General features: G+C 36.9%; 1 protein-coding gene across 4 annotated transcripts; it reads right to left on the reverse strand.

The window, feature by feature from the left end:
* Positions 1 to 1587: 1587 nt before the first annotated feature.
* On the reverse strand, positions 1588 to 13513 carry dync1i2b (dynein, cytoplasmic 1, intermediate chain 2b). 4 transcript variants are annotated; one of them, XM_039683195.2, is made up of 17 exons: positions 13375 to 13513; positions 12078 to 12186; positions 11835 to 11949; positions 10294 to 10384; positions 8182 to 8241; positions 7008 to 7123; positions 6852 to 6938; positions 6554 to 6716; positions 6385 to 6484; positions 6160 to 6285; positions 4934 to 5080; positions 4731 to 4844; positions 3735 to 3868; positions 3510 to 3654; positions 2946 to 3086; positions 2751 to 2876; positions 1588 to 2064 (listed from the first exon to the last, which is right to left on the reverse strand). In XM_039683195.2, exons 2-17 carry the CDS (start codon positions 12183 to 12185, stop codon positions 1951 to 1953), a joined length of 1887 nt encoding a protein of 628 aa, XP_039539129.1. In that variant the 5' UTR covers position 12186; positions 13375 to 13513; the 3' UTR covers positions 1588 to 1950. The 4 variants fall into 4 exon arrangements, with proteins under 4 accessions (XP_039539129.1, XP_039539128.1, XP_039539131.1 ...); XM_039683194.2 differs by having other exon boundaries at positions 10294 to 10435; XM_039683197.2 differs by lacking the exon at positions 8182 to 8241.
* Positions 13514 to 14020: the final 507 nt, after the last annotated feature.

Here is a 14020-nt window from a genome sequence, read left to right on the forward strand (position 1 = left end):
TTACAGACAGCATTTTTTAAGTTGTCAGCCAGCGACAGCAGATTTTCATGACCCCCAGAATATTTTCTATGAATATCTGAACCTTCAATCAGAATAGAGCCTCAAACAAACAAACAAAATCCATTTTATTCCAGCTTCATGCAATTTTTTTTTTATTAACCTTTGAATATGGGTAAGTTTCATTAAAGCAACATTTTGAACAAAAAGCTGAAAAAATCAAGTGTCTGAGACTACGCCTGGATCGGATTCAGAACGATGATTAAAACATCGAGTCCATTCACACCCACAAAGCTTGTACAGTCATGTACCTCTGTGGGTTCGACATGTTATTCAGTAACATTATGCCGTTTTAAATGTGTTTGTTGTTTTATGATTGCATTAGCTTACATGTGCGTTATCGCTTGTTTCGATTCTGTGCTATTCCACAAGATGCATGATAGCGCCCCATGCCGTTAAACAGTCAAAACATGGGTTGCCAGAGCCGGAAAAACTAGACAATGGCAGGGAAAGAGTTAATCGCCAGCCAAAAGCTCAAAGCTATAGAAATTTTTATTTACACAAATCTCCTGGACCAAGATCAATTTTAAAATTCTCTGATTTGTCTGTTGACTGTGGGAATCCTGATGAATGTAATTAGACGTCGGATCATACAGAGATAAATATTGTCATAAAACGGAAAGGAAACAGACATAAACAGAATGAGAATGTGTCTAGATTAAGGCAGGTTTGATTTTCTGGGCTGGTTCGGGGTTTTTTTTCCTTAAATACGGTTTCATTTTAGATTTTCTGAACTCTGTAATTGGCCTAATATAAAGTCTAGATGCAATTTATGTCCTTTAAGAACATTATAAATTGCCAATAAACAGCAAGATTTTAAGCAAACATTTATGTGAAGGTAAAAGGGGAGCTCTTTTCAGGTCTTGTCAGTTACACTAATTAATGTTGCCTATACAATGTCAAGAACAATACATAAACTAGATAAATACTACAAAAAAAAATCCATATATTTATCGTAAATTTGAAACTACAAATAAAACGTTAAATCGCAGATTAAAATGGTACGAAACACATTAAATGTAACAGGATCCAGATGTGGACAAGCCGGTTATTAATAATTTAGCTTAAAATATATTAGTATAATAAATGGAAAAATAATAACACTGTATATTAGTCTAAATATTTGCCCAGAGGAAGTTTTAAGTTTAGACCAACAGGTTTTGAAATGCTAATCAAGGAACAACAGCCCCTTTAAAAATGCATTTTTTACACTCTTTGCAAAGTTTTTCAGTCGTAAGTGCCAGGATGAACGAGCATCAGAAGGATATAATGCTGCGTGATGGAAGATTGTGGATAGGTGTGTGTCCTAAGGTTTGCTTTAAGGCATTCAGAAGTAAGAACTGAGATACATGTTGGAAAGTGTGTGCGATTTGAGTTATTACAAACGTACATGTGCACTCTATATGAGCTAAAAACAAAAAAACATTTGTTAAAAAGCTATAAATATTCCAATAATGTGAAAGTTTGTCCAGAAGGGAATGTTAAAAATATTCCACCTCTTAAAAACCCATATCTGCAGTTCCTCTAGGACTAGGTTACGTCAGTGTCTTAAATGGTTATAAAGATGCTGTACAATAGTTTGCATATTCGTAGTGCTAATGCAATGAATCATCCCTTTCCTCCAAATCAGCCTCTAATCTGATAATAAATATATAAAAACATTATAATTCACACCTGATAAGATCTACGTTGACCATCCCATCCCACTACGAATATTTTAGCAACACTAAAAGTGCTTAATGTGTTAAAAGCAAAGTCTTGCTTTCTGAAATAATCCATTTCTAATTAAAAAGCCCTAGATTGTCGTCCAGTAACGCTAAAGTAACTTCAGAGAGGGTGGAGATATGCAAATGCAGGGGAACCGTGATTGGTCAGCTGGGGTTGCCGTGGTGATCATGCAGCCAATCGTTGAGCAGCCAGTTCCTCCACATCCTCCCGGTTCTCGTTGATCTCTGCGAGCGTGCGCACAAACCGAGTCCACTCGTCCTGCCGGGGCACTGCAATTTGCTGCAGACAAAAAACACCGGATGAGTTTCAATGACAACGTTAGTCCGCTAGGGAATAAAACATTTGTAAAACATTTGTTTATTTTGTTTATTAATGTTTAACATTTGTAAACATTTGGTTTATTTCCTTCAGAAAGACCGTTGGTTAGCAAGGTTAGCTAAACTTTTTTGACCCTGCCTCTTAAAAGAATCGAGAATCGTTAGGAATCGGAATCGGAATCAGAATCGTTCAAATTCAAACGATACCCGGTTATCGTGGAAGTTTGGCAGGAATAGTAGGCTATGATGCTTTCAAGTAACATCACGTCAGTTTTATTTTGACTATCAATACAATTGCTGCCCTCAAATGTTAATCTGAACTAAAATAAACCTTTGTTTATAACTACTACACTGTATTACATTTCATTTTGTCCAAGGAGCTGTTTTGGTTTATAAGCTCCTTAGAAAAGTCAAGTATAGCTCCATCATTGCTCAAAGTTAAAAAATATTTCTGTATTGGAAACACTCCGAACCGTATCGAACCGAACCGTGCCACAAGTGTATCGTATCGAACCGAACCGTGAATTTTGTGAACCGTTACACCCCTAATATTTATATATAAAAAAGCCAGAATTATGAGATAAAAGTCCATGGTAGGAGATTTTAATTCCAAACTACAGTAAAGTGTTTCAGCAGCGTCGTCCTCACCTCTCCAACATCGTAAATGTGCACCTGTCCCTCGGAGTCGCCGACGGCCACCTCTCGCCCCGAGTGAGCCCAGCGCACGCGGTTCAGCGCAGGGTTTCCTTCCACCGCTACGCTTGCCGTGGGGACCTGAGGCAGCACATAATCGTTCAAAAATTGTGGATCTGGTCATATTATATTTCTACCACATTTGTGTACCTCAGTTTCATTGTTAAGGTTCCACAGGTCCAAACGTCCGACCCCGTCCACACAAGCGAACAGGGCCGGGTGTGTGGGTGACCACATGACATCATACACGTAGTCGGAGTTGTCCTCGAAAGAGTACAGAGGCTTATTGTTCTGTCAGGAGAGACACACAGACCAGTGTTGCTACTGTTCACTAAATTGCTCTCAAATCAAATAGAAATATTAGAATAGAAATTAAAACACTGAAATAAGCTTTCCATCCAAGGATACCGAGATAGCAGATGGGAATGCAAACAATCTTTTTTTGTTAAACTGAAATAAAATAAGTTTAGTTGAAGTAGAAACTAAATGAACTAAAAAAAAAAAACTCATATGTAAATGCTAATAGAGTCAATCCAAACAGAATTAAAAAAAATAAATAAAATAAAACTCACAAAAGCACATAAAATTAAAATAAAACTAATACTAACTGACAACTTCAACAATATATAAGTAAGTCTAAATGAATCCTCCATGGGATCTGAGTTCAGGAGTGTAGATGTAGTGTTGACCCCGAAACAGAAGTGTGTTTATCACCTTGGTGCTCCAGAGTTTGACGGTCCAGTCAAAAGAGGAAGTGACGAACAGGTGAGAGAAGTCGACCGGTCCGGCCGCCGTGTGGCAGTCGAGCCCTGTGATTGGTCCATGATGACCCTCGAACATCTCGCTGATGCCCGCTTTACTACAACACACACCAACAGAAATCAAAGACTTGTGCGGATGTGAACCTGACACGAACAGCGCTGGCTCACACACTCTTACCTGCCGTGTCTACAAGCGGTGTAGATGGACCCGTCCTCACTGCCCACAACAAAGTTATTGACATCACCCAGAGGAAATGACATGGAGGTCACGGCAACTGCTTTGGACTGTTTAAACACGAGCTCCAGACTGTCCTACACACACACACACACACAGCAGGTGTGAGTTTGACTCTTGTGTATCTGGATGAATGGCGCCGTTTCTAAGACTTTTTTAGGATTCATTATATAGACCATTTTGCAAGATGTAAACAACACTGGTCCAGAAGCACTTCCTGTTTTGGTTTTTTAACACTACATAAAAGCTGGGATAAAATACAACCAACAGAACATATACAACTGAATCAAAAAGTTAAACAAGTTTCTTTACGTGTGAAATAAAGAAAACAGTTACAAACTGAACAGGAAGTGTTTCTGGACCAGTGTTGTTTACATCTTGCAAAATGGTCTTATTAATGCTCTTGGCAGACGCCTTTGTCCAAAGTTTTACCAGTTTCTTCGTTCCCTGAGAAAAAAAGGCTGCATTTATTTGATCAAAAATACAGTAAAAACTGTAATATTGTGAAAAAATATTACAATTTAAAATAACTGCTTTCTTTGTGAATATATAGTCAAATGTAATTTATTCCTGTGAACTTTCAGCATCATTACTCCAGTCTTCAGTGTCACATGATCCTTCAGAAATCACTCTAATATGAGGATTTGCTGCTCATTTCTGATTATTATCAATGTTGAAAACAGTTTTGCTGCTTCAAATTTTTGTGGAAGCTGTGATTTTATTTTTTCCAGCTGTGATTTCTTTTAAATAGAAAGTTTAAAAGAAAATCATTTATTTTATAAATTTTATAACATGATATATGTCTTTTGACAAATGTAATGTGTCCTCGCTGCATAAACAGATCAATATCTTAACAAAAACAAATACTACTGAGTCTTTGAAGGGCAGTGTATGTAGATACATGGCACGTGTGTGTGTGTGTGTGTGTGTGTGTGTCACCTGTGGCGTAGACAGCATGTCCAGACTCCAGGAGCACATCTTCCCATCCGTGGAGATGCTGATGAGATTGTGAGCGTTCTGAGTCCCCACCACATTCACACAGTACACCGGGTGCTGGAGAGAGAGAGAGCAGTGATGGAAATGAGCCACCGGAACAGTGTGGATGAAGATGATGCATTGCAGGGGTGTTTGTGCTCGTGTACCGTGTGAGCGGAGGCTGAGAGCGGCGTCCTCTGCACAGGGGTGCGCTTGTTGCTCCGGTTGTCCCACAGGACGATCTGACCCGAGTACGTGCCTCCAACCACCAGATTAGGATGAAACTGTGCAAACGCTGCTGACATCACTGCAGACTGAACAAACACATATGCCATGAGCCACGTGACCTCTGAGCTGCAACATAATATATAAAATGATGTAATATCATGTAATATCAATTCATGATGTACTTCTACATATTGAGCAGGTTCAAGCCTTCCATGAACCTCTAATTCACACACTGACTGGACATATTATAAGCTCTCAGCAGATTCATATTTAAGAATTTCTTGGTTGACCGTGTGATTTGTTAATGAAAATTAAAAATTAATTTTAATAATCCACCCATCCATCCATTCTCCAAAATTAAAAAGATATTAAACAAAAAAATTAGTGCTAAAAAATTAATGCGATTAATCGCATCCAAAATAAAAGTTTGTGTTTACATAATACATGTGTGTGTACTGCGTATAATTATTTTGTATATATAAATTCACACACATGCATGTATATATTTAAGAATTATGTGCATGTATATATTGTATTTATATTTATACAAAATTTATATTATATTTAAATACAAATATTTTATATATAAATAACCCATTTTTCTTAAATATATACATGTATGTGTGTGAATTTATATATACAAAATAATTATGTGCATGTATATATTGTATTTATATTTATACATAATTTATATTATATTTAAATACAAATATTTTATATATAAATAACACATTTTTCTTAAATATATACATGCATGTGTGTGTGTGTGTATTTATATATACAAAATAATATAGCAATATAAAAATAATTTTGTATTTTTTTTATTATTATTTTTAATTTATTTGAATTAAAAAAAAATATTATTATTTTGTTTTTCAATCTCAAACTATTTCTGTTGAATCCAAAATCTTAATTTCCATGAGATAAATAATTTGTGATCTTAAGACAAGAACACTTTATTTTAAAATGTCCCTGTTACACTGTAATTATACATTTAAGTGCTGAGTAATAATAATTAACTACATGTCCTTACTTACTATAGGGTTAAGGTTATTTGCATGTAATTACGGATCATTTAACGTAACTACATGTAACGACGACACTGTAAAATAAAGTGTTAGCCAAAATCATAATGTCATTTTTTTTAATGCTTTTAGATGGTCACCTGACAGTGGAAGACATATTCCGGTGTGGTTTTCTTATATTTCATGTTCCAGACGAGAGCCACGCCGTCCGGCTCATGTGGCGCATCCTCATTGCTACAATATGATGCCAACAGCAGCTCAGGGTACTGATGGGAACCAGAAAACAGGAACAGTGAGGGGAACTGCACTGCACTAAATACACACCGTCACTTAAAAGTTTGGACACACTTTGCACGATCACGTACCTGTGGGGACCAGTCGAGACACGTGACGACTCTGTGTTTAGACCAGCGTTCGTCCGCAAACTGTCTGTTCAGGTAGAGTTTGGCCCCGGCCTGCGACTCCCTGAAACAAACACAGTTACACGTCACACACCAGAGCCGTTCCACATCAACAAGCACTCTCCTCACTCACCCCTCTTTATCCTGAAGGTCTCGCCCGCTGTAGTCGAAGAACACATCCACCTGCTCAGAGAGAGCGCGCTCCATGATACGAGAGCTGTGGTCGAAGAAAGTCACGAACTCCGACGAGTGAAGAATCTGCTGTTTCTCTTCCTCCGTCAGCTCATGAGGCAGCGCTACACACAGAAAACGTGTCCTCCATTAATCATCATTTACAGCCGATTTCACGTCTTATGGAACGATGTGAAATGACTTGTTAAGAGAAAACTATCGAGTGTGATTTCTCTTGTTGCTGTGTTTTAAAGCGCTACCTTCTTCTTCCTCTTTCTGAGGGTCTTTCTCCTCTTGAGGCTCCAGGACGGGCTGCGTCACAGCCGAATCTTCCTCCTCTTCCTCATCTACAGACAGCAGAGACAGAGTTTAGTCTCATCACTGCTTTAAAGAAAAGCAGCGTGTGCGTGACTTACCATTCTTGTGATGAGTTTGTGAGGGCGTCTGGGTCTCTTTTGAGTATGACACCATCTCTTTGGGCGGGAAGTCCACCTGCGTGACCTTTGACATGCCCAACTTCAGCGGGCCGCGCCTGCAGTGAATACAGACACACAATGTATGCTGTGGGATACTCATAAAAAATATCTGTGATAAAAAAATAAAAGTATTTAAATAAAAAATATTAAACAATTAAACTGAAAATTATAAATAATTACATTTAGAAACAACAAAGTCAAAATAAATGATTAAAATTAAATTAAAATATATAATTAAACTAAACACAACAAATCATTCATTAATAATAAATAAGTCAATTAAAATGACTGAATCTAAAAATGTATAATTATATAGGGAATAATTAAAGTAAATAAATAAATCAACATTAAATATATTTTTTTATTAAAATAAGAAATAATTAAATTAAAAACAAAATTATTGCTGAATAAATAAATAAATAACTTAATTGAAAAACAAACAAATAAACAATGTATTGATTAATAAAATAATAAAAAATACAATATAAATCAATTCAACATAAATAATTGATTAAATTAAAATCAACAAATAATTAAATAATTCATAATATATAAGAAAGTAAATAAATAACTCATTCTAAAACTAAATTATTGTATCCATTTTACATGAATAAATAAATGCAAAAAATAAATGAACAAAAAAAAATTTAAATAAAAATTAATTTATTAAATAAATAAATAAAATAATCTGCTGGGGGGTGATGATGTGTCCACAAAGTCAGTACAACAGTTTGAGGGTCTTAGAAAGTACATACTAAACTACATAGTACTTAGTTTTAATTCATTGTTATATAAGGTACATTTCATGATGGTCTGAATGCTTTCCGACATGAGATAAGATTGTATATTGATAAATCATGGGTCGCTCTACCTGGACTTAAGCAGGGGAGACTAAAAAATAAAATAAATAAAAAAATCAGAAATTACCTTTAAGGTAGCCTAGTTAAACATAATTTAGCTAGGGGAGTCTCAGTGTATTCACTATTTGGTTGATCATGACTGTCCATGAAAAAAAGAGTGAGAGGACAAATGTGAAAGAAGGGTAAATGAAGGAGAGGCGGGTAATAAAGCAGAGAGTGCAGGAGTGATGTTAATGAGAGCGAGACAGCAGTACCCGAGCTGAGAGTCTGAATGGAGCAGAAGAGTAGAGGGGTCAGAGTCCCAATGAAGAGTCCTGTTAGAGACACACGCATGCAGACGGTTATACTCGCTGCTGTTACACACCTATACATGTGCATGCAGATGACTGTCACATAGTACACAATGCAATACAGACAATAGAAATCAAACCCCAAACTATGAAGTGTCTTCATTTAATTATGAAGTGTTTATGAAGGCAGGGTGTGTTATGATGTAAGACGCTAGAAATGTTGCACATTTTCATTTTCTCTTGTTACGCTGTGGACTTCTTTTAAAATGTGAAAAAAAGATGTAAATACTTTCTGAATGTAATGTATATGGAATGTATATATATATATATATATACTTCTGTTATATAAAATTATGTTAAATCTTGGAAAAATCTAAACATTAAATAGAAGTGACAATGTCAAATTAAAAGAATGGGAAAAATAAATGAAAAGATGTTAAGACAATGATGAAAACATATTTACAGTGAAACATGGAGGAATGGGAAACAGAGTGTGAAGAAAAGTTAAGTTGCAATGCTGATGCTTTCCAGGCAACATATTAAAACAATGAAATGTTATATATTGTGAAGCTGTATTTTTTTTTCATCATTTGTGTCATGAATTAAAAAAAAAAAAAACAGGATGAAGAATCTTTTATTTGAAAGTTACTTAATACCCTTCATTAACCAAAAACAGGCAATCACATGGTTGTTTAATATACATATATACTTTACAGTCACCACAATTCAATAGATTTTTAAGCAAAATGAACTACACTATCTTTCAAAAATTTGGGGTTGGTAAGAATGTTTTTGAAAGAAGTCTCTCGCACAAGTCTGCATGTATTTGATCAAAAATACAGTAAAACTGTACAATTGTAGTAACAATAATAACTTAAATTTTTACAGCACCTTTCCAAAGCCCAAGGTTGCGTTACACATTTAGGTAAGAGGATTACAGACAAAATACAAACATCCACAACAATGCGCGTGACATCACCGTCGTCCGGAGTGCCTGCAGTGACTCACAGTGAGTGGCAAAAAGACTGAGCGGCTGTATTTGTTATTAGTGTGAATGCCGCGAAAAACAAACACAACACATGTAAAGTGGGAAAGAGCTTTGCGATTGACTGTACAACTAGATTTGACAAAAAAATCGGAGGCATATTTTTACAGACTGCCATAGAAAGAGGAGAAAATGGATCGCTGCAATTCACAGAAACAACTGGACTCCAGTCAGCCAAAGGTGGATTTGCAGTTATCATTTTGTGTCAATATGCTACACCATACCGTTATATATATTAACAACTCATCAATTAAATGTTTATCATTGGATATTCTGCATTATTGGATGTTTTTAATAAACACTGACCAAAAAAAAACTATACGTTTTAGGGCTGGACGATATGATGATATAACACTGATGTAAGTGATCACCCGGATTTAGACCTATATTGTATTTATATAAAGCATTCACAGGCAAATTAGCTTTATGTTTAGGTCTATATTGCTTTATTTCCCCGGTGTCGAAATCAGGCAAACATAAATGTCAGGCAACACGATTCCTGGCTGCATGTCCATATCCATGGATCACTGGATCTTTAGTAAGTTGTAAGGACCACTAAATTGAGTCCAGCAACATTTAGTTTAAATTGATCAAATTGTTCGTTTTAGTCGCATTTTCGCAGGTTCCCCTATTAAATCCAGTCACGCAGCAGATCTTTTGCCACTCAGTCAGGCTGATGGGGGTTGTTCTGGCGGGAAAGTGACGTGTCAAATGCATTCCCTCAATTCACAGACAAAGAGCTGAAGAGTAATATTCAGAGAAAAAAAAATTATTTTAAGAGGTTTTTGAAAGAAAGAAGGGAAGATGCTTGACGGAAAGAGCATTATTTTAGGATTTTATTTGAAAAAGCAACATTATAAATGTCTGTTTATCCTTGTTCATTAAAAATATGTTTTTTAAAACCTTACTTACCCCAAACTTTTGAATGGTAGTGTTTATACTTCCCGTGACGTAAGATTTGGGTCATTCCCTCCACCGCTAGTGTCTGTGATGTTCTCTATCATGAACACGTGTGTGTGTGTGCGTCTCACCTCGGCCCCGTGCCACCGTCTCCCGAGTCCTGGCTGCCCGTTTCGCTGGGTGTGTCCACTGATTTGGCAGAGGGGGACATGGGAGGGGGGACTAAATAGTGAAACAGACACGTATCCTCCGTTACCACACGTAGAGGTTGCACTACGCACACAAGCATAAGCAGGGCGATAAGGGGGTGTTTGGGGTTAAAAAGAGCATAAACACATTGATGAATAAAAAAGTAGGTAAGCAACAAAAAGCAAGAGGATGGTGCGAGAAACACAAAGAAGCAGCAAAATCAAAGAGGATTGAGTCACACACACAAAAAAAGAGAAGACAAAAAAGGGCAGTGGTTAATATTCATGCAGGATCCACATGCGTTATACAAGACATTAGTGCTCATTCCAAACCAAACCAAACTATTTTGTTAAAGGGGTGATGAACTGAGAAATCAAATTTTCCTTGAGCTTTTGACATCTAAGAGGTCATCATATTATACGAATATCCTGTAAGTTTCAAAACTGAAAACGTCCTTGTTAGTCCAATAAAAGCTTTCATTGACACCAGGATCAGCAAACAACTCGGGGAACGATGACGTCAAAGAGGATAAAACCCCACCCCCGAAGAAGAAGATCAACGCCTACTTCAACACGGCCGGTTTAGCCCCGCCCACCGATTCGCGCATTACACACATAGCTAAATAACATAGATGCCTATCTCGTGATGACAAACCGGATCCAGTTAGCAAGCAATACAAAATATTGTGCAGCGCCTGGTTGTGGAAGAAGACAGTCTGATAAACTTTATTTTTAATGACGTTCCAGCTGTCTGTTCGCTTCATTTCACTGAGGATTGTTTTGTAAACAAGACTGGATTTGCAGAGCGATTAAGAGTAAAGAACGGTGCTGTGCCGTCTATATTGGATCTGACAGGAATGGTCCAACACATGGACTCTGGGTCGAACATGTATGGGTGAATCATTCCGGTTGGCATTTTACAACATTGGACGTTTTCAAAACAATTTCCCCCAAGTGCACCGACGGGTGAGTCGAAACTCATTATAATATGCAAAACTGTTGTCCAATCACAGCAGTGGGCGGTTACTTCCAAGTCTTCAGTGCGAGATGCCCATAAAAAATTTTCAGCTAGGCTTAAAACTAGGGTACAAAATAGCCTATTACTTATTCATTTTTATGTTTGAATGCAAAAACCAAGCGAACGTCATAAGTTGACCTCAGACAACAATATAATCAAATTTAAAAAGCCAGTTCATGACCCCTTTAATATGTTAATGTGTAAAGTTAATGTGTTAATCTGTTTGATGAACAAGTGGTAGAACAAGTACTTTTTGCTGTATAGTTTCATTATATAGTCTTTTCTGATTGGAAATAAGGATTTGAGTTCTGAAAGTTTAAGAATGAGCATCAAGATCTAACAAAAGATCCAGATCATGATATGTTTTTTGTTTTTTTTTGGAAGGTTGTAGATTACTAATGATAAAAGCATGCTTTTCATGACAAAAACCTAATATAATTTCCCATGCTGCTTTGTTGTTTCATACCCATGGAGGCATCCACTATCCCCATGCTCTGCAGCAGAGCCTCTGCCTCCCTCCTCTTCCTCTCCAGATCAGAGTCATCCTGCGGGGGAGACGCTCCCTCCTTCCGGCCATCCAGCTTCAGGAGAGAGAGAGAGAGAGAGAGGGAGAATTGAATTTCAAAATCCATTTATTACAAAATATAAAACATTGCCAGTATAACACACAGATTCAGTATAAATCACAACAGGTTAGTCCACAGCTCACCTCTTTCTTCTTGCGTTCTTCCTCTTTCCTCTTCTTCTCCTCTCTGATCTGGGCCAGGCGTTGTTTCTTTCTCTCCAACTCTGCTTTCAGCTCACTTTTGTCAGACATTCTGCAGACAGACACACACATTTAAAGTCCCCCTGTGGTCAAAATCCAGCTTTTAATGTTGTTTACAGTATGTGTATATCTGGTGTTTTTAATATGCTTTAAGACAAACCATGTGTAAATTCACAAGGATATTTTCTCCTTAAAACTGAACCAAAGATGGTCTCAAAAACACTGTGTGAAATTGCTAGTGTTTCTGACGTCACATACGACCTTGCAACCAATCAGATCAATGTGTGATCGTCAGCGAGTGGATCTCTGAGCTGTGTGAGTGGAGGCGGGGCTCATTAGCATATTCATAGAACAGTATACAAACTGAGGCAAGGATGTCGAGTTACATTCAAGCTATTTTAAGGTATGAAGATTTTTTTTTTTCAAGAATTTTTTTTATTTTGGTGATCAGAGATCTCATCTACATCTGCCTCAAAATTTGATTCTACAATTCTCTGCCACACTAAATTAAATTGAGGAACTGAACTGGAACTACAGTAGGTTTTTCCAGTACCGAATTCCACACAGCCCTGTTTTCAGTATAACGGAATAACATTAATAAAAGATAGGCATATTTACCAACTAACTTCTTATAATTGTACATTATATCAAATAATCTTTATTATGTTTGTTTACTAAATATTCTCGCTGCGGCTAGACATGCAGTGTGAGAAGAGTTTGTTTATCCCAGTGACACGCTCGCGCGCGCGCGCGCACACACACACACACCACACACACACACACACACACACACACACACACACACAAGGGACACTCCTGTAAGAGTCCCGGATGGTCAGTCAATATGGCTACATAGCAAACCCGCCCGGTGAAAGCTCGCAAACTAACATAAAATCATTCGTTTAAAAGCATAATTACTTTTTTATTGATAACATGTTTAAACTGCGTGCGCATGACTGTTGATCCGAAAGCGCATTCATTAAATACATAATTTGTATACAGTTGCATCAGCTGTGTATTTATGTTTTTTTTCCACCCAAACCATTTGAATTGATGTTTAATAACCAAATGCATTAGAAATTCATTTTGTCCTTCGTTTTAAATCAATTTCAGTAAGACTGCATAAGTCATTATAATGACAGTTAACGCACACGTCAGACGGCCTCATGAATCAATGCAGTTCATCGCCTTAATTTTAACGCCAGAATCCCTACATTAATAGAGAAAACATTATTCTTACTTGAAACAAAATGTTTGCGGCTTGGGTTCGGTATGAATAGGATTATTCTTCTGTCAGCGGACTAATAACTTATTATCCTCTTTCTCTGTTGTGACAGCAGCGGCAGCGCTGAATCTGGGATGCGGCTACGGGTGCCGTGAAGTGCTTTTCTCAAACTGAGCGGATGCGGCGTTTCATAAAGTGACCACTAGATGTCGCACTTTAACTTGACTAATTAGTGCTGAACTTCATTTTGAACCGTGTTTTGAACACAACACAAAATAAAAATATTAGAAATTAAAACGATAAGGAAGGAATATGAAAGAAAATAATAAATTAAATTACTAAAAATTAAGGATAAAATTAAGGATAAAAGAAGTAAAATACACAAATTTAACATAAAATAATAATGAGCGCGAAAATCAGCCTTTTAAAAATCTACCGCCAAATGGGCTCCGCTTTCATCGAGCAAGGAACGTGAGTATTGCGTTTAATTTACCTCAGCTAAATAATATATGTAATTATTAAAACACAACCTAGCTTTCATTTTTCTAATGTGAATTATGCTACAGAGCCCTCACAAGTAGCAGCTACCACAAATTCATTAGCAGCTGCATGCCCACGCTTTCGCAATCCGTTCCCACGGCCTCTCCCCCCATAGGAAAAA

This window comes from Pimephales promelas, chromosome 8 (assembly GCF_988280905.1).
Source record: "Pimephales promelas chromosome 8, fPimPro1.hap1.1, whole genome shotgun sequence".
In the NCBI taxonomy this organism is placed as follows: Eukaryota; Metazoa; Chordata; class Actinopteri; order Cypriniformes; family Leuciscidae; genus Pimephales; species Pimephales promelas.

Coding starts and splice junctions, on each gene's coding strand:
- dync1i2b (XM_039683194.2), bottom strand. CDS start 12,185: ATGTCTGACAAAAGTGAGCTGAAAGCAGAGTTGGAGAGAAAGAAACAA. Junction 6,485..6,553: donor GACCTTCAGGATAAAGAGGG/GTGAGTGAGGAG, acceptor TGTTTGTTTCAG/GGAGTCGCAGGCCGGGGCCA. Junction 3,087..3,509: donor TCAAACTCTGGAGCACCAAG/GTGATAAACACA, acceptor CTCTCCTGACAG/AACAATAAGCCTCTGTACTC.